Source organism: Oryza glaberrima, chromosome 5, assembly GCF_000147395.1.
Source record: "Oryza glaberrima chromosome 5, OglaRS2, whole genome shotgun sequence".
In the NCBI taxonomy this organism is placed as follows: domain Eukaryota; kingdom Viridiplantae; phylum Streptophyta; class Magnoliopsida; order Poales; family Poaceae; genus Oryza; species Oryza glaberrima.
Genome location: NC_068330.1, coordinates 11004680 through 11025285, shown reverse-complemented (window position 1 = coordinate 11025285; position 20606 = coordinate 11004680). Strand labels below are relative to the sequence as shown.

Genomic DNA, 20606 nt, shown 5'->3' with positions numbered 1-20606 from the left:
GTCACTACCCCGCCACCGCTCCGCCCGGCGCCGTCGCCGCTTGAGCTGCCGCTCGGCTCTCTGCGGTGGGAAAAGGAAGAGAGGGGAGAGGGGAAAGTGAAAAGTGAAAAAGCAATATTGGTGGGACCCACTATAAGCTACTTGTATTGTGGTCTTGTGGAGTTTGCACTGTGGAATATGTGGCTAATATTGTTCTTGTCTAGGTGGCATGCGAGGAGCACCAAAACTTTGTGACGCACTGTGAATGCCCTTATTGTGCTGAATGTGCATCAGCTATGGGTAGTGGGCCCAATTCCTGCCGACACTTATCTACAGCCATATCGCCAGGACCAGTATTCCCCGCTCGGCCACTCATCTCTCTCGAACCCTATACCTTTCATAGCTTGTTTGACAACTCGAGAGAAGGGGATTGGAAGTTTAGATGAGGGAATTGATGGTGAGATTAAGATGGGAATTTGAATTTTAATCCCAATACCTTGTTTGGTAGGGGTGGTGGAAATTGGTAGGGAGTTTAGTTGGAGATTAGGTCATTAATGAAAACGGATGGTTGAGATTTGTTTAGGCAAAGCAAAGGAGGAATTCCCTCCCAATTACCACCTCCTACCCAGGTATTGAAAAGGAGGGAATTCATTTCTTAATTCCCCATCTCCATCCTACCAAAATTCCTATGTATCCTGACAAAACAAAACAGTTAATAGCCTCATCACTCTAAACTTCCACGACTTGTTTGGCAACTTGTGGGAAGGGGATTGGGAGTTTACACGAGAGAATTGATGGTGAGATTAAGATGGTAATTTGATTTTTAATCCCAATATCTTGATTGGTAGAGGTGGTGGAAATTGATAGGGAGTTTAGTTGGAGATTAGGTCATTAATGAAAACGGATGGATGAGATTTATTTAGACAAAGTAACCTGCTCGTATCATTTAGACATCACTGTTTTGGATGCCATACTTAAACTGTTGTATATTTCAGATTACTGTGATAGAACCAATTCAATTCCGTTTATCTCCTTTGTACTTCAAGATTTATCAATATGCTTTCTCCTATATTTCTTGAGGATGTGCAAACGCATTCTGAAGATCAACATGTCTTTGAGTTTGAGAAAACAAGCCTTGCACGAACCAAGTCTGCTCTAATGGATTGATGACGCTTGAACTGTGACGGTGTATGTGCACCGTCGCGTTAGCACAGGCAAAGTAATTTCTTGAAATCAACAAATTCTTGCAGTTTTTAATTTCTACCAACAATTAATTATGTTTGCCAGCAAATCCGGGAAATTAAAACCTTAAAGAGATCAAGGTCTTTCCATGAAATAGATATAAAGAGTGATATATTTCCATATAGTGTTCACGTTGCTCATTCTAATAAATATCCTGCCCAAACAGTTTCCAATTCGTCATTTTTTTGCATGAAAAATAAATAATTATGTGGCGAATTGGCGATCTGTTCTTTCCAAAATCTATATGAACCAACCTGCACTGCAATGCATTCTTCTCTACTAGTATATCACTTCCGAATTCCAACAAGATATCAACAAAAACAAGAATGGCTGCCATCTTCATATTCATATGGTTGTTCGCCTCCGTTTTATCCATTTCATCAGCTTCTTCTCCTTTGCTGATCAATGGTAGTACTGCTGATGCTGCACCGGACTGCGGTACCGGCAACCCGATCGACGACTGCTGGCGTTGCGACCCCGGCTGGGCCGACAACCGGCAGCGGCTCGCCGACTGCGCCGTCGGGTTCGGCCGCCGCGCCGTCGGCAGGAAGGGGGGCAGGGTGTATGTCGTGAACGACACCGGCGACGACGCAGCCCGCCCGGCACCCGGCACGCTCCGGTACGGCCTCGTCCAGGACGAGCCCCTCTGGATCGTGTTCGCCGGCGACATGACCATCAGCTCCGCCCACGAGCTGGTCGTTAGCTCGCGCAAGACCGTGGACGGCAGGGGCGCCCGCGTGGTGGTTGGCGACGGCGGCGCGTGCTTCGCGGTGAGGGGCGCGAGCGACGTCGTCATCCACGGGCTTACCATACGCCGGTGCAGGCCGGCACCCAAGCTGGAGGCCGGCATGTCGGACGGCGACGGCGTCGGCGTCCACAACTCGAGCGACGTGTGGGTCGACCACTGCACGGTGGAGGCCTGCGCCGACGGGCTGATCGACGTGGTCGTAGGTTCCACCCGCGTGACGCTTTCCAACAAACTCCTGCGCAACCATGACAAGGCAATTCTCCTCGGCCACAACGACGACTACACCGACGACAAGGCCATGCAGGTCACCGTTGCCTTCAATCGCTTTGGACCAGGCCTCGTCCAAAGAATGCCAAGGTAACTCATTCCATGTTTACAGTGTTACTAACTCTGCTCTGAAATAGATGAACCCTAGAATACGTGTAGTTAAATCTCAAAATCTTAAATAATGGAGACTATTATAATTTTGCATGTGAAAATTGCGTTGGTAGATTTATTGTGAAAAACATATTATTCATATAGTTACAGTATTTATAGATTTTGAAAGAATGCATTTTAAAGAAATAATGATAAAACTTGTGCATTGAAAATTAAGTACTACCCTCCATTTCATATTATAAGTCATTTTGACTATTTTTTATACTATAACTCATTTCAAATGAATTAGGATTTTGCATGTGAAAATTGCATTGGTAGATTTATCATGAAAAACATTTTTTTCAGATAGTTACAGTTTTTGTAAATTTTAAAAGAGTATATATTAAAGATATAATAATGATAAAACTTTGCATTGAAAACGAGGTTGAAAACTACCAAAGAACAAAAGAACGGAGTTAGTAGCAGAAAATTTTAGTTCAATAGTGTTTTTTTTTTCATTACGTGCCAGGTGTCGGTTTGGTCTTTTCCACGTCATCAACAACGATTACATAGCATGGCAAAAGTACGCCATTGGGGGCAGTGCTTCACCGACCATAATTAGCCACGGCAACAGATTCTATGCTGATATGGCCAAAGAGGTATATAAACTTGCCCATTTTAAACTTTTTCGTTCGGTATGTAGTATATGTGGTGTGTAAATGGCAGATATAATGGTGACATATATATCACGTAATAAGGGCATGTTTAGATTGATGATATTTTCAACCATACCATTATTTGGTAAAATTGATAATTATGTAGCTAGATTTAGTTTGTTACTCCCTCCGTCCTAAAATAAGTACAATTTTATACTGTTTATGTCCAACGTTGGACCGTTCGTCTTATTTGAAATTTTTTCATGATTAGTGTTTTTATTGTTATTACATGATAAAACATGAATAGTACTTTATATATGAATTTTTTTAAAATTTTTTTCATAAATTTTTCAAATAAGACGAGTGGTCAAACATTGGACACAGATACCCACGGCTGCACTTATTTTTGTATGGAGGTAGTACCAAATATTGGTAATGTGTATAGAGTTTTGGCAATATTATTATGCCAATCCTACCAAATTTTGGCAATGTTGTCAATTTGTAAAATTTTGGCATTTTCAAATTATGGTAAGGTTCATTTTGGCGCAAAAAATGTTTCAACCACATATATCTATCTTACATCTATCCATTAGCTGAACACTTCCTAGAAGCTTCCAGAAAAATCTAGCAATTCATTAGATATCGTACGTATTACCATGATCATACATCTGCATTTAACATTACGGGTCACATGAAAAACCCATCTATTATGAGTTATGAGGTTATGACAACCCAATATATAAATTAAATATAAAATCAGGAACTACTAAATATATATACTACTTAAAAATTTAAAACGTTTCCTTCATCTGTCCAAATAAAAAAATAACAAAAAAAACCCTTAAAAATGTCTGATTCCACAAAGTAGCGAAAAGTCCGATTTCTATAAAAGACGAAAAATAAAAAAAAAGGTGGCAAAAAAAAAGATCCAATTCCCTTAAAAAGAAAAAACAAAAATCCGATTCATATAAAGGCGAAAATAAAAAAAATCCCAAAAAAAGCCAAAAAAACATAAAGAAAAGGTCCATGCGATTTCCTAAAAAAAGGGTCGTAAACAATAAAAACACGTGAGAAAAAAATATAAAAAGGACAAAAAAATGCGCGGCAAAAAATAATCCAATTTCTTTTCGTTTTAGTAATCCGTATATATCTCTTCTCTACATCTAATCTAACTATTTAAAAAGAAAAGCTTTCATCGTACAACTGAACCAAAAATACGCGAGAAAATAAAAAATGTTTTAAAAAACGCATGAGAAAAAAAAGGAAAAAACGTGTGAGAAAAAAATGTCAGAAAAAGTGCAAAAAAAGCGTCAAAAAAAGGTTTTCCATTGTTTGTAAAAAATAAAACAAAAAACATGCAAGGAAAAAACTGTCAGAAAAAACGCGTAAGGAAAAAACACCGTTTATAAAAAAACAAGCTGCTCTGAAAAACTGTCAGAAAAAACACTAAATTGATGGGCGCTTGTGTCTGATCTGATTTTTTTTCTATCTCCTACACGGGTTTTGTTTCGTCATCTATTCTCTTGTACTGGAAAAGAGCAAAAAAAAAAACACTTGAAAAAACAAGACGAAAAACACGCGAGAAAAAAATGTCAGAAAAGCATAACAAACATGCTAGGAAAAACTGTCAGAAAGAAATGCGCCATTTCTGAAAAATGGTTTGAGAAAACCACGCAAGAAAAAAAACATCGTTTATAAAAAACAAGCCGCTCTGAAAAACTGTCAGAAAAACCACCATTTATAAAAAAGGGGTCAAAAAACAATTGGATTCAACGCGAGAAAAAACCGTTGTTTCTAAAAAAGGTTCGAGAAAACTGTCTAACTCAACGCGAGAAAAATATCACCATTTATGAAAAAAGGTTAGACAAAACCGTCCGACTCACGAGAAAAAAATATCATTTATAACCAGAATCGCTCCGAAAAACCGTTTGACTCAACGCGAGATAAAATTGATGGACGCTTGAGTTGGATAGGATACATTGATTTTTTTTCATCTCCTACATGGCTTTTGCCATCTTCGAGGTTGGGTCATTACATTGAAGATGTTCCAATTTTCTAATTGTCGATCTTAGCTACAAACGATCCCTACAAACATTGTCATTGACATTGTTATGCATGAAAAACCTATATTATCATTAGAACTTTTTCACCTGTTGCAACATCACTGGCATTTTTGCTAGTCATAATTAAAAAAAAAAACTATAGCAGAGACTCCATACCGAGTACCACTCCTTAATTATTAATGTCCAATTTTATGAATTTTTCAAGCATTTTATAATTTAGACCCTAAACTGAGTACAACTCATTGTTAATTAATTTTTGGCATTTATTGTATCATGCCAAATGTATAATTGAGACACCAACCTAAACACTACTTAGTATTTGCTAGTTTTAATTGAGTCTGAATTCCAGCCTTATTAAAACAATACAAAAGAAGCTCTAAACTAAGTATGACTCAATATTTATTAATTACAAATTTCAGAGTGGTTAAATCATAAAAAGATCTTTTAATAATTTTAAACATTGAACAATACTTGTGTAACATACGGGCTTACAACTAGTTTGAATAATTAATTATGGATTCTTCCTATCACTCACACAAGATTCCAAAATTTTGGAGCGGAACGAAAGAACAAATGTTGCCGAAATTTCAAACTGAAAAAAAAATCTAAAATATTGACAAGTTCCAGCTAAATTTGAGCAAAATTATCTAGATAATAAAGCTGAGAATTTTTGGCTAGAAGAATATCCTTCTGGTTGGGTTCAGAAAGTTTTCGGTTCGGACGTGTTTTAGTGTCGGTCAAAATGTATTTAGAAATTTTCGAAAATAGAAACAAATTTGATTTTTTTTTCTGGAAAGCAGGAATGAATACAATGAGGCTATATCGGTGAAAAACTGGAATCAATTAGAAACTTTAAAAAATAAATTTAGATTTTTTTTAAATAAAAAACAAATTATTTTTCATGTTCAGACTTATATTAAGTATTGAGGTGGATAGTGATATTTTTTCTTTTTACCTTGCGACTATTTTTTGTTTTATATGTTCGTGCCATTTGTAGATGGATATAGTTCTTGTTGTAGTTCTATGGGGAAGTGAATGCGAAGTATACAGCTAAAAGTTGTATTATTTGTAATTGTTAAATATTCGAAATGTAAAGTAATGAGGCACATCTCTTCGTTGATTTGAGAAGGTTAGTTAGAGTTTTTTTTTAATATTTTGATAAATATTCGTTACCTTGTTTTCTCTGGTTCGTATTTGAAAATATTTGATTCCAGTTTTTATCCAGGTTTGCAATTTCGATTATGATTTTAAAAAAAGGAAACGGAAATAGTGGAGCTTGTTTACGTCCATTTTTGAGCCGTTTTCCTCCCTTATTGGGACCAATATTTCACAATTTTGAAACTGAAACATGGAACCCTGCCGCTACACAATTCACCATTGGTTGCGTGCAGCTTTCACTTATTTTGTAAATAGTGTTGACAAAACCGGTGCAAATTTTCCGCAGGTGACGAAGCGCGATGACGATGTGCCGGAGAGCGTGTGGCACCACTGGAACTGGGTATCAGACGGCGACCTGATGCTCAACGGCGCGTTCTTCAGGGCATCAGGCGAAGCAAGGACAGATAATTTGAAAGCCCCTAGCTTTGCAAGGTCTGCCCCCTCCGTGCCGTCGATGACTTCCTCGGCAGGCGCCCTCTCCTGCAAGGAGGGCTCGCACTGCTGAGATCAGCTACTGCTGCATTCGATGATTTTTCTTTCTGGATGTAATAGTTGCATAGGATCGAACAAGATTAAACAAGCCTATCAGAAGGTGTGAATGGCAGCGAAAATAAAAACCCAAAAAATTTTAGCGAGAATAAAAGTTACTCTCGAATCGATGAAGATCTCGACATAGTTGGTCTGATCCCCACGTGCATTGTTATCTAGCGTAAGCATCCTGCGTGATATACTTGACTGTCTGGACCTCAACTCTTCCCAAGCCTAGTCCCAATCCATCACTAGCTATATTCTCATGGCCTCAAGCAACACCTATACATGAACAACAAAAAAAAAAACTTAATATCCAAGTACAAGTTCATATCAACTTAATTTACATCAGCACACAATAGTATCACATATAAATAGAAACCATCTAGAAGTCATATACATAAAGCAATCTAGAAATTGTACGAAAACAACCCGAAACCGATTCCCTCCTAGAGTCTACCGGTCTGACTATCGGCCAACCCGGTTAGACCGCTCGGACAGCTCCGGTCTGACCGGCAACTCAGTGTCGATCACCGCATTGTCTTTTTATAGATAATGGAAGCTTTATTAAGAGTCAGTTAATTACACCAAAGATGATACAATCCAACTGAGCCCACCCTAACCTCTGCATGAAATGCACACAGCCAAAAAGGAACCACAAAAGAAAAAGCATCATCCCAAGCAAAGGAGTGTGAAGAAAACATAAAATTAGTGGCTATCAATCCGTAGACTAGACCGCCACCCATGCTCCTGGCTAAAAAAATCTCCTGCGCCACCTGGTCCAAACGTCGTGATACCACCCAATAGTATCCCGAAGTCCCGGTTTGTGGAGGATAGTCCACGTGCGTAGCCACCGGGTAACTAAAGTAATTATCTGCAAAGGAGAAGACACCATTTTGTTATCAAACAACACCCCATTTCTGCTTAGCCAAATGAACCAACAAAGAGCTGTTGCGCCCATCAAAAGCAGATTTCTCATGTCTTTAGGAACACATGAAAGCCAATGCCCAAACATATGAGTTGTATTTCGAGGAAGTTTTAAATTTGAAGCCATTCGAATAACATACCACACTGTTGATATTTCTTAACGATATTACTAGAAATCTTCATTCCCAGCAATGGCGCTAGAATTAGTCATGGTATATGTATGGTTACAAAAGTAATCCGCAAGCGCACGGATATACTATTGTAGCATTTCACCCGAAGGTATTCCAAAGGTATCGTAGTTTTAATCCCAAGGGAAGATAATAAGAGTGAACCTCGCTAATGCACTTTATACATATATGACTTATAATTGTCAAAGCCTAAACATGGGTTAAATGTAATATAGGGGTAGAGTGACACGAAGCAAAGCTATTCAATCCTCATAACATGTAAGTCTAACTAAGTGTAAGAAGAAATAGAAAGCACTCAATTCCTATACTTCTAATATACACTCAAATCATAGTTTACATCTGCTAATATACAATCATGTGGCCAATACCCCCTAACAGTGTCCCGGGTTGCTGAGTTCCTTACGACAACCTGTTATGGCCGTCTAACCGGGGCGGCTAAATACGAAGTAGTAGAGTTCCTTACGACAACTTGTAATGGCCGTCCAACCGGGGCTAAATACGAAGGAGTACCCTCCCAGGAATTTGTTTTAGGAATATATACTAACGTGGAGGAATACCCGTACTGACTCCCAGGAATTTGTTTTAGGAATATATACTAACGTGGTGGAATTTGTTTTAGGAATATATACTAACGTGGAGGAATACCCGTACTGAGTTGTCACCATCAGCGGCCCACCTCTACTGTCTCACAACATATATGCCTAATTAATGATATTTAATAATCTAAGCACCATGTTTATATTACTAAACTAGTTGGGTGCCCATGCTTTGCAACGGGAAAACAATATGCATTAATTTCAAATAACCAGGTAAAATGATGTCAATAGAAAACCTTGATATAACAAAAACAATAACTATGTCCATTCTTTCTATTTTTTTCATACATTACCAACGAGAACAACAAAAGTTTCAGCAAGACAACTTTCTATCGACATTGTAAGTTGCTGCAAAGAAGTTTCTGAACAAAAAAAAAATCTGCCTTACTTTGTTTCTTGTACAGCTTGATCTGGTTTGATAGAAGAAAAATACAAAATGTAAAAAGCAATGGATTTTGTGAGAAACTGAACATCATTTGATTACATCGAATATTTGACCATCACCAATATTCAGGATTCATAATCCTGCGGATCCATCCTTCCACAGCTCGCACCCTGCAGCTCACAGCACCAGCCCACTCGAGCAAACTGTGTGGCTCGCCGTGCAGCTCGCACCACGCATAGACCTTGCCGCCTGTTCCTTGTGAGCTTGTTGCACCTAGCAGTGGACCGCCTCATGCGCCGCTGGCCCTCCCTTAGCCAGTTGTTGATAACTGTAGGAAATGTTGTTAGCTGGTGCTAAGCACAAGTATAATAGGATGAAATCCACTCTCTTTCGTTAGCCCCTACCATAGAAAAAGAGAACAAGGATATCACATCTCATATAAATTGATTATAAACTTAAAAAGATGCTAAACTTTGGTGACAATCTCTAGATAATCCATACCCTAGTCTTCAGAAATATAAAGAACTAACGCTCACTACTTAGACGCAATACAACAAATAGGTTGAATGCAAAACATGGAGCTATTCAACTTACCCTCAATACTACTGCTGAACGCCTAGCTGAGCACATTGTCTCCTACACTATTCACTGCCACCAGGATATGATAGAAACAGATCAATATTATTGTTTAGGATAATAAAATTGGATAGTCATGCCATCTATGAAGTTCAAGGCAGCCTACGGATCAAGAAAACCTTGACCTTCTAAGTTCTAAACCTTTATAAGTTAAAAAAAAACTTTAACTATATGTGAAAGAAGATAAATGCCGGACAAATAAAGATCCTCTTTCCTTAGGATTGAAAGATATATTACATCCAAATAAAGTCACCAAAATACTATTGTGTATGTATTTGTTTATCCACATCTCATATGCTTTCTTGCTCTGGCATGAAAAGAATGAGAGAAGGTTTGACAAACTGAAACTTGCAAAAAAAAAAAAAAACTGGATTCGACAAGGCATAACATAGTAATTCCTGATCAGTATGCTTCACGAAATCAAACTGAATACAAAAGTATTTTATGCAATAAAAGATCTGTATCAAATCTGGAGCTCAGTTCTTTATTAGGTACAGAGGACATCACCTTAAGCCACAGTCCGCTTGGCTGCTCCTTGATCAATACTGTGACTATGGCTTAAGAAGTGCCAAAGGCATGTAGTGCCCTAAATCCATCTAACGCTCAGCTGCTCGGTCTCTCAACTGATTTGCCTAGCTTTCCCTGCACTTCTACAACTCCAAAATGTGGACACAATCAGAAAAATCATGTATTGTTTTAGACAACCTGACCCTGTAAATAACCAATATTTGATAGAAATTTAACACAAAACTTGATAAATCTAGAAAATGCAAAGTATCAGCTTGATAATATCTTGCATAAGCATGCAAAATAATAATAAACGTGGCATTGTCAAATAGAATGTACACTTGCAGGGACCATGGAATTGACTGCTAAGAAAGGACTTTCATGTATAGACATTGCTCAAAATGAACGGTACCGTATATGTGTAGATTGTGTACTGCTGACTTTTGCTCGACTAAGATTTGACAACTTTGCAAGTAGTAACTTGAAATAAATTTATCTGACATTTCATAACGCAAGAAAAAAGCATGTGCATCTATGTCTGACAATCATTTCATTAAGGCAATCTTGGTGAAATTATGCTTAAAATACTTTGTATAAAAGTTGGCTGCATTAAAGCATTACCATTCTAATGTTAAGGACAAAAAATGATATACATATTGTCAAACTGAATGAAGTGATTGGCTAGAAAAAGAAGAGCATTAATACAAACCACCCAAATGTTTGGCCCTGGTATTATATCCTATACAATGTTAGTAATATCCTATACAATGTTAGTACTGCAAAACCTCCTTTCTACAGCTTCATAATCAATAAAGAAAAATAATCTAACAGGGTCACCAATCAATGATGTCGTAAGTCACCTGTTTTTACATTTCGTGAGGATTCATTTGAACCTTGAACAGTGAAGGACATGCACCTTTCTGTGGGACACTTCTTGAACCTGCCATAGTACCCCCGGAAGGAAAATTAGAATTCATATGAATTTGAAAATTCTATGCAGGGTTGCAAAGCTATCTTTCTGAATTATTAGATCAGACATTGAAGAATGAATAGACAAAAAGGAAATGAAATCAAACAAGATGGCCGCAGTCTCGTCAATATATGGTTGCAACTGTACTTTACACCGTCACTTCCTTGCCATGAACAGTTTGTAAATACAAACTATTAATGTGTCAGGAATTCAATTTATAGTAATCCTATGTTAGCATATAAAAGAGAGAAATTTCATCTTGAAAAAAACTAAAACAGTAAGGGTACCAGGAATCTAAAATCTAAAAATAAAAGAGGAAACATCTTGAGCAGAAATCGAGTAAACATAAGATACACGGCCATAGGGCCTCTTGATTCCGCAGCGGTCTGTAGGAGGCTAGGAGCCAACACACAAGAAAATAAAAGGAAAGGGAAAATAGTGATGCTACCTTGGAGATGGAGATTGGGGGAGATTGGCCGAGAGGAAGCCAGACCTGTGTTGTCAGCGAGCAGGAAGACTTAATCCACATCTTCAGTCCATGGGAACCGTAAGTGCTGCTAGCTTAATGGATCACCAAAAAACAGCTTTATTAACCATCAAGAAGGTTTAAAACAAAATCTTTTTACTCCATCTACCAAAAGCAGAGGATGGTGGAAACAACAAAATCTTTTTACTCCATCTAGCTTTGATGGCTAAATCTCGCACTTGAGAGCAACAAGTGATTTGTTGTAATAACCAGGACAATACATACTATATTGGTTAATAAAATCCAAAATGGAGTCTGTCTGGCAATGGAAAACAAGCAGACATGTTTACAACACTTTCATTTTCTCATAATATTCTTTTGAAGGAAATTTTCTGATAATTTAGAAACATATAAGGCTTCATGACATTTTCTGATAATCTAGAAACATTTTCTGATAATCCCAAATTGGGCAATCTAAAAGATCAACACAGACAATATATAGTGAAGAAGAATTACAGATCATCAACCATATCTTGTATTTGTATTTGTAGTTCTACATACAACATACTGAAACACTGAATAAGTACAAATTTCTTCCTTTCTTAGCCTGAAGGGAATCAAAGTAAAAAAAAAAAACAAAACCTTAATCCCTAACCATGACAAGACAAATCAATTATTCCATACCCCAAAATCATAGGTGATGTATCAGAGGCAGCCATCGACAAGACCAAGATCATAAGTGATGTATCAGAGGCAGCCATCTACGGGACCAATGGGAGAGCCTCTCCAGGCGTCGACTATGGATGGGACGGCTGATCGCGAAGGAGAAGGGCAAGATGCGATGACGGAGGTGTTCAGGGCGCTTCGATGATTGGCAGCGTGGAGGCATCCATCCATCCGTTCCGGGGGCGACCGGGCAAAAGGTGGGGAGACGTGCATCAAGATGCGTCAATGGGAGGGAGTGGTGTGTGGGAAAGGGGAGGGGGTTCCGGGGAGGGGATCTGCTGTGGAGGTGGAGCGACGACGAGGGATCGACGGTGGGCGGCAGAGGCTGGGCGCCTGGGGTTGTGGCGGCGTCGCGGAACGGAGGTCGTGGCGCTTGGCGAGGCGGCGCCGGTGTGGCATGCGCTGGTCGCGACGGAGGAGCGGCGCTTGGCGGAGGAGCAAGAGGGCGAGGGGATTGGGGATGGAGGCGAGGAGGGACAGGGACTGGCCGACGTCTGATTCCGATAGTGAGGAGACGCGACGATGATGGCTGCGGCGACGGGAAAGGGAGGAGGAGAGGAGATGATGGCGGCGCCGACCCAGACTCGCCCCATGAAACCCACCTAGGATGCAACAATGCCAGTGGGTACCACGGGTTGACCCATGAAAAAAAAATCAGATTTTTGCTAGAAGAGAGTACACATGCCAAATCAAATGAAAGAACGTAAGTAGAATATAATCTGTTGATTTTTTGATTGGAGATGCTTAATTAATTACCACTGATGTTAATAGAAACACACTGAAATTATCAATTTTTTTGCTACCCGATACATCAGTGCTTAGCATATGACAAACTTCAAAATTGACAAAAACGAATCAATCAACAAGCAAGTTTTGACGGCAAACAAGAGATCAGCTCATTAGCTTTGACATTACAGGCAAACAAGAGATACTGCAGTTTGGCTCATACCAGCAGGGACGGCCGATGGCGTGGCCATGTCGGGCAGCAGAACACGCGGTAGGCTGTGTGGGACGACAGCCAAGTCACCGCCGCCAACAGCATGGGCGCAAGGGGCAGCGCGAGTTCGCAACCAACGAGATGGAAGCCGGCGTCAGGTAGAGGAAGAGGCGGCGCTGCTGGCGGGGAGGAGGGAAGAAGGAAGCATCGCCGTCACGCCGATGTAGAATTCAGGAGAAGGGGAAAGGCGTCGCCGTGGCGCCGGCGTGGAGACCGGGATGGGAGGAGAGGGTGCCGCCATCGCGTGCGACGGTGCGAGTACGCGAATTGGGGATCGAAGCCTCGACGGCGCCGGTGGGGAAGGGCGGTGGAGCGGCGCCGTTCGAGAAGAAGCCGAGCCTCGCCGCCTCTGCGGTCGATGGGAGCGCGAGAGGAAGGGGCGCCGCGCCGCCGCCGGGAGAGGAAGGGGCGCCGCCTCGCCTCACGCGCTCGAAGCCCTCGCCGCGTATGTTCGGAGCCGACCCGGGTACCCAGTAGAGCCAATGCTTTTAGTTTGGGCCGGCCCATTTACCCACTGGTGCCAAATTCGTGGGACGGGCCAACGAGGCCTGTGGGTAAACCTGGACCACGCCCACCCTTTGGTTGCGGCTTGCGGGGGTGTGGTGCTGTGTGATGCGGAGCAACGCGGGCTGACGGAGGAGCGTTGGATGTGCGGGAGGATCCTAAAAAAGACGTGACCCGTTGGATCGCGTAGGCCACCACTACGCTTTTTTTAAGTAGTAAAGATACTACTCTATACCCGTGCACTCGACATAGAGCAACTGATGAATCAGACATTAAACGCGCACCATTACACCTCTCTGGTAGGCTACCCACACAATTAATATAATGAAAAAATAAAGTAAGACTAATATTCAGACTAAGAAAAGTACCGAAGATAATATAAAGAAGAGTATTTCATTAATTCGGAAAGTATTACAAAAGAGATTACAAGAGCTACTAGAGCCATACCGAAAACTCTTCCAAAGACTTGGAGGACTTTCGAACATTATTCTACACTACTCCACTTAGCATTATATTACTAATACTAATGTGTGAAGAGGAATTGAGCTTGCTTGAGTGTGTTGAGAGAGTGAATGAGCTCCTCCTTTTATAGGGCCGGTATGACGGTTGTAGAAACGCAAAATGTCAGTTTTGCCCCTGCAACCGTCATTGGGAAGGCATCCGGAGCGTCCACGTGGAGGGCCAGCCGGAGCTGACACCACCAGGGTTCGGCCGAACCTGGGCCGGCCCAACAGGCCTTCAGCTCCGGTCTGCTCACTGACAGGTGGGTCCTCATGGTGGTTTTGGCAGTTAAGGTCGGTTTTCAACGGTACACCTGACTTGTGGGCCCATCTTATCCATTTGCTTGCTTAGGAGTGAGGTTTCTTCACTTTTTCTTTATTTTATTTAATAAATTACTGCAACATGTTATTCTCCAAGTACAAGTGAAACTTATATTATTTGAAAACAAACATGCATTGTAAGCATAGCTAGTTCTCCATTATTTTAGTGATATTGGTTGTCGAAATTTGTCTGTAATGACCGTCAACACACACCAAACATGAAAGATGACATTGGAAGAACAAATATTGGATGGTTTCGTCTTTGTGACAAAAGCAACACTTCTGGCTACCTTTCTAATTTCGCTTAGCTGAGTTATCCTTGGTGAGAATTACACCCCGGTGCAAGTACCAAAGGAAAATCTTAATCTTTAGCGGCACTTCTACCTTCCAAATACGTCTATTGGTATTTAGAACGCCCGTATGAACAATAGCTAAGTAATGAGATTTGACCGAGAAGACCCCATTGGGAGTGAGGTTCCAGTGAAATTCATCCTTCTCCTGTGTCAAAACTAAATCAGCTATATGGGGCGATAAGTTATGCCTTGCGGTTAACTTTGCTCCAATTAAATCTCATCTCCATGAAAAACTTGGTGGGTTTGTTTGAAAGATCTGTGAGATAGTTGATTGTTTGTGCCTAACTATGTTATAGAGACAAGGATATTGGTCTCTCAATGAGGCATTACCCAACCACTTATCTTCCCGAAACCTTATTTGAGAGCCGTCCGTAATACGAAAGGACCCAAACTGAAGAAAATCTTGTTTGACCTTCATAAGGCTAGCCCAAAAATGTGAGTCACCTGCTTTCCAATAAGCCTGAGCTAATGGTTGCAATCTTAAATATTTGTTACGTAACATCTGTTGCCACATTCCGTCTGTGGTGAGTAACTTATATAACCACTTGCTAAGCAACACTATATTCTTTACCTCAAGATCATGTATTCCTAGCCCCACTTGATCTTTGGGATGACAGATGATGTCCCAATTAGCTAGTCGGTATTTCTTCTTATGGCCATCCCTTTGCCAATAGAACCTAGATGGAAGGTAATCAAGTTTCTTAAGCACCCCACTAGGTATAGCAAGGAACAACATCATATACGTTGGGAGATTGCTAAGTACTGAGTTAATCAGAGTAAGTCGTCCACCCAATGAGAGAAGTTTTCCTTTCCTGCTACTCAATTTCTTCTCAAATCTTTCAACTACTTCATTCCATTCCGCATTTCTTAACTTCCTACAATGGATTGGAATGCCAAGATATCGGAAAGGGAAATTGCCAACCTGGCAACCAAAGAGCTAGTTATATTGATCTCTACAGTTAAGTGCTTCACCAAAACAACACAACTCACTCTTATGAAAATTGATCTTCACACCCGACAGGTGCTCAAAGACTAGAAGCAACAACTTCATATTCTGAGCTTTGTCAAGGTCATGATTCATAAAAAGCACTGTGTCTTTGGCATATTGTAGGATGGACAATTGGCCCTATTTATTGGGGAGAGAGGGTCTCTTTGCCAAAGGCCCTTTTTACTCAGGAAAAAAGGCCCGACGTCATCATTGACTTTGACTGCCACAGTTCCTCCAGAAATGAAAAAGATTTGATCCAAGAAATCCACATGGGCGAAAAACCTTTCATTCATAGAGTTTGTAGCAAAAAAGGCCATTTAACCTTTTCATACATATGCCTTTTCGAAGTCAATTTTGAATATCACCCCATTCAACTTTTTGCTATGTAGTTCATGTACTGTTTCATGTATGATGACGACTCCATCTAAGATGTTTCGCCCACGCATGAAAGCGGTTTGAGTTGGATTCACCAAATGGTCACCAACCGAGTTAATTCGGTTTGTAGCCACCTTAGTGAAAATTTTATAGCTGACATTTAACAAGCATATAGGTCTGTATTCCTGGATTCAATTCGCTTCTTTAACTTTTGGAATTGAAGTAATTATCCCAGAATTTAGTCCAAAAAATGGAAGACCGCCAGCATGGAATTCATTAAATAAATTCATCAGATCATGCTTAATGACGTCCCAAATTTTTTGGTAAAATTCAGCTGAGAAACCATCTGATCCAGGAGCTTTACTATGCTCCATTGCAAATGTTGGAAAAAATCCAACTAGTGTACTCAAACTGTATTCTGCATTCAATGTGCTCAACTGTGAGCAATGTTTTCATATTTATATAGGGGTATACAAGAGGAAATTCCGTTATTGCCCCTAGTCCTATAGGCGAATCTAGAGTGGCTGGGCGATGGGCCTGCCCTCGGGCTATTAGTAAAATCCCCCATGACAAGGATGGCTGCGCCCATAAAGGACGCGGTGACGCCCCCCGAGGGCGCTGGCTATTACCTGGGCAAAGCCGTGCTTCGCGGGTAGTGGCATGTGCTGGCCCATCCCTGTCATGACACTAGAGGTGGTTGGCGGATGCGTAGTGCATATTTATTACGCCCCACTACGCTCTCGGGGTCCACATTCACCTCCGGCCTAGAGGCTACCCTAGTGCTCCGTCATCTTGGCCAACTCCGGAGCCCTTGGTTGGCTCCGAAGGCCGAGTGGCCTCCGGAGACATGATGGGCTCCAAGGACTTGATGGGCTCCGGAGGCCTGACGGGCTTCGAGCCCTTGGTCGGCTCATGAGGTATGACGGGCTCCGGAGCCCTTGGTTGGTTCCGGAGGCTTGATGGCCTTTGGAGGCCTAATGGGCTCCGGAGCCCTTGGTCGTCTTTAGTCGTTTTCCCAGGGTGGGGTAGCTCCGGGATAGAAGCTACTTGACGAAGGTGAACTCCGTCAATCCGGAGACACTCCCCCAATTCCTGTGAATGTAAGTCAGGTGAGAAGTTTTCATGGTCTTACTGGTTTTTATAGAAGATTTGTGATAGATTTCAGCACCATTGCTGCACCCTTGAATGAGTTGACAAAAAAAGGTTTTGAGTTTCAATGGGGTGAATCACGAAAAAATGCTTTCCAAAAATTAAAAGGATGTTTGACTGAAGCTCCTTTGTTGGTTTTGCCTGATTCACTAAAACTTTTGAAATTGAATGTGATGCTAGTGGAATTGATATAGAGGTGTTTTAATGCAAGATAAAAGGCATGTCGCTTACTTTAGTGAGAAATTGGGAGGAGCTCAATTAAATTATTCTGTTTATGATAAAGAATTGTATGCCTTGGTAATAGTTCTTGAAACTTGGCAACATTATTTATGGGCAAAATAATTTGTCATTCACTTTGACCAAGCTAAGCCGTCGCCATGCCAAATGGGTGGAATTTATTGAATCATTTCCATATGTTGTGAAGTATAAGAAAGGTACGAAAAATGTTGTTGCCGATGCTTCGTCTCGAAAAAATGTTTTGTTGAATCAACTTGAGGTAAGTGTGTTGCGACTTGAGAGTATAAAAGAATTATACAAAGATGATCTTGAATTTTCAGAACCATATTGTCACGCCCAGATATTCACTAGTAATTTCCGAACTTATTTGTGCATTAAATCCTCGTCCAGGAATCAGCCGAGGTACACAAACTGACAATTTAATATACAGATTCATCAATAATACAACGTTACATACTTACAAATGAAAAGAGAAAATAGCAGCGGAATTACGATCTAGCGAAGCTCCGGCTCCACTCCCACAGGCAGCTCAACTGGGGTATAAGCCAAACATCTTCTCCTTCTCCTTCGCAACTTGTCTTCAACTGAGGTTTGATTGATTATTGCAAGGTGAGTACATGGAATACTCCGCAAGCCACACAGCAAGTATGCAAGTGCACGAGGATACCAAAGAATGGCATAATATAGGGCTCATTTGCAAAAGCAGCATTTAGCAAACAGTTAAGAATTGTAAAACAGTAGAGTAATTAATCATCAATATTAATCAACACTAAACAGCACACCCATGCTGCACAGGCCCAACCATCCTGAACAACCAAACCCGACTGTACAGATCTATCTCCAAACTAGGAATGTACCATTCCAAACCAGGAGCTAATCAAATTATTACCAGTTATAGCATCATTTATTATGGTGAGAAGTGTGAGACTAATCACGAAAGACATTGTTAGACCCGCCCATAACCGCGGGCACGCCTAGTCGAATAGTTTTACTCTGGCCAGAGGTGTACCACTGTACCCACAAGACACAACCCACCGTCATGTCACCGTGTCCACGCAGACACGTCACCATGGAGAGTGATTGTGACAAGACCCCTCGCATAACTCAACTCAAAGCAGTGCACCGTTCCTGGATCATAATCACCCCCTTATAAAACAAGGTATGGATTCCCCAACGACCCCCGTGGGCTTATCTCCACCACTTCTCAGTCTGGCACACCACAATGAGCCTCGCTATACAAAGTGTCCAGCCGTTGCCCAATCTGGCTTGTGGTTGGCACGGTTAATGTTTCACAACCAAAACTCGTGAACCGGTCCTTAATTGTCATGAGCACGACCATCAAAACCATGTGCTCACAACCCACCATTATCAAGTTTTAGTTGGAAAATTAATTAATTAACCAATCACGATAAGCCATCGTGAGCTACCATTATCATGTCCATCATTAAGTAATAGTGAAACATTAGTTATCCCAATCGTGTGCTAATGTTTCTAAGCATGACTAAGCAATTATATCTAATATATCTAGCTGAACCAATATATAAAGCTCAACTAGTCAAATTATAACCCAAGGTATCAAAGGACAATGTAATCAATGCAAAGTGGCCATAACAAAGGAATAGTTTCACACCATCCGGTGACATTCAAAAATAAATGCACAGTTGAAATAAATAGAGAATTTAAATATAGAATCAACATGCTCAAAGGAATTGTGTTTGGGATCTGTGTGACTTGGCTTGCAATAAAGGGTCTTCAATAAGTCTTCTTGAACACTTTCGACGCACTCTCGATCCTTCGAAACGACGGAAACGACAAGCTAACACACAAAACGAGGAAAAAGACTAATAAAAACCAAATAAACAATACATATAAAGTAAACAAGCTTGTAGATCATAATTTTAGATGAATTATGAGACTTGAACGGCCTCATTCTGACTTCATATGAATTAATTACCAATTTTACAAGATTAAATCTAATTAAAGCCTATTTAAAAAGGATTAAATAAATTTAACACAATTTATGGATAATTTTACTATATAGATATTTATTTTATACACTTTTGCAACTTGAACCACATTAAACCGAGTTACAATGAATTAGTTATGAATTTCTAAAGATTAAACCGCATTAAAGCATTTATATGGATTTTAATTGAATTATGACGCAATAAAGAATTATTTTGAAAAGAAAAAGGATTTATTGCATCATCAAAGACGGTCCACGGTAAACCGGGTTCACAGAAGCGGTCCACGGAACCAACTGCTAAGATCTAATTGACCCAAACTTGACCGAATCGGACGGCCGAGATCGATCCGGTCTACCACGGGTCTACGGCTGGCAAAGCGCTGACATCAGCGATGATGTCATCGCCGGCAGTGGCTCGGCACACCATGCTCGTCGGCAAACGACGGCGCGGCGGCGCAAATGGAGGGCACCAACGGGTAGGGATCGGCACAATGAACTCACTGAGCACTTGAACGGCGGCAAACGACGACGGATGACGACGACGGCGAGGTTGAGGCGGCGGCGGTCTTCGGGTCGGCGGTGACGGCGGCGCTCCGGTGAGAAACGGCGGCAACGAAGGGGTGGACGAGGTGTGGCTCCTCCTTGCGATCCCGATGGTGGCGACGGTGACCGAAGGCGGCAGCTGATACGGCGGCGCGGCGCGGCTGGACCGACGGCGACGGTGGAGAGCTTCGGGTCGACGGTGTCGGCGGCGCTCCGGCGATCTGCGGCGGAAACAGAGGACGGGACGAGGACGGCGGCGACCTTGCGATGCTGATGAAGGAGACGGCGGTGGCCGACTGGACACCCGCCGGCGGCGGCGACGCAAAGAATCACGCGGAGGCGGCGCTAGAGAAGGCGGCAGGCTAGGGCGAAGGTGGCGGCGAAAAGAGGAGGTCCCGGGGGTCCTTTTATGGGGGCTAAGCGGCGGCGATGGAGGCCCATGGCCGGCGGCAAGGAGATGGAAGGTCTAGGGTTAGAGGAGAGAGATCGATCCGAATCGAACTTGAATCCGTCGATTTCCAAACAAAATTAGCTCGGTATT

The 20606-nt window shown here is 41.5% G+C and overlaps 1 protein-coding gene and 1 long non-coding RNA gene across 8 annotated transcripts; one reads left to right on the top strand and one right to left on the bottom strand.

Annotated features, from left to right (window-relative positions):
- Window positions 1-1547: 1547 nt before the first annotated feature.
- LOC127774742 (pectate lyase-like) lies at window positions 1548-6708 on the top strand. Its single transcript, XM_052301030.1, has 3 exons — window positions 1548-2326; window positions 2856-2985; window positions 6490-6708. The coding sequence occupies exons 1-3, from the start codon at window positions 1548-1550 to the stop codon at window positions 6706-6708; spliced, it is 1128 nt and encodes a 375-aa protein (XP_052156990.1).
- Window positions 6709-8753: 2045 nt separating this feature from the next.
- On the bottom strand, window positions 8754-13576 carry LOC127775095 (uncharacterized). Of its 7 annotated transcripts, XR_008017874.1 has the most exons (6): window positions 13082-13576; window positions 11389-11501; window positions 10831-10910; window positions 9971-10113; window positions 9422-9475; window positions 8754-9155 (listed from the first exon to the last, which is right to left on the bottom strand). It is a non-coding gene; the product is annotated as an uncharacterized LOC127775095 (long non-coding RNA). The 7 variants fall into 7 exon arrangements; XR_008017870.1 differs by having other exon boundaries at window positions 10831-11501; XR_008017873.1 differs by having other exon boundaries at window positions 10831-11494.
- Window positions 13577-20606: the final 7030 nt, after the last annotated feature.

What these genes read in the sequence shown, in the direction of transcription:
- LOC127774742 (XM_052301030.1), top strand. Translation starts at nt 1,548, where the DNA reads ATGGCTGCCATCTTCATATTCATATGGTTGTTCGCCTCCGTTTTATCC. An exon ending in CTCGTCCAAAGAATGCCAAG is followed by an intron (nt 2,327 to 2,855) that starts GTAACTCATTCC and finishes ATTACGTGCCAG; the next exon opens with GTGTCGGTTTGGTCTTTTCC. An exon ending in ATGCTGATATGGCCAAAGAG is followed by an intron (nt 2,986 to 6,489) that starts GTATATAAACTT and finishes AATTTTCCGCAG; the next exon opens with GTGACGAAGCGCGATGACGA.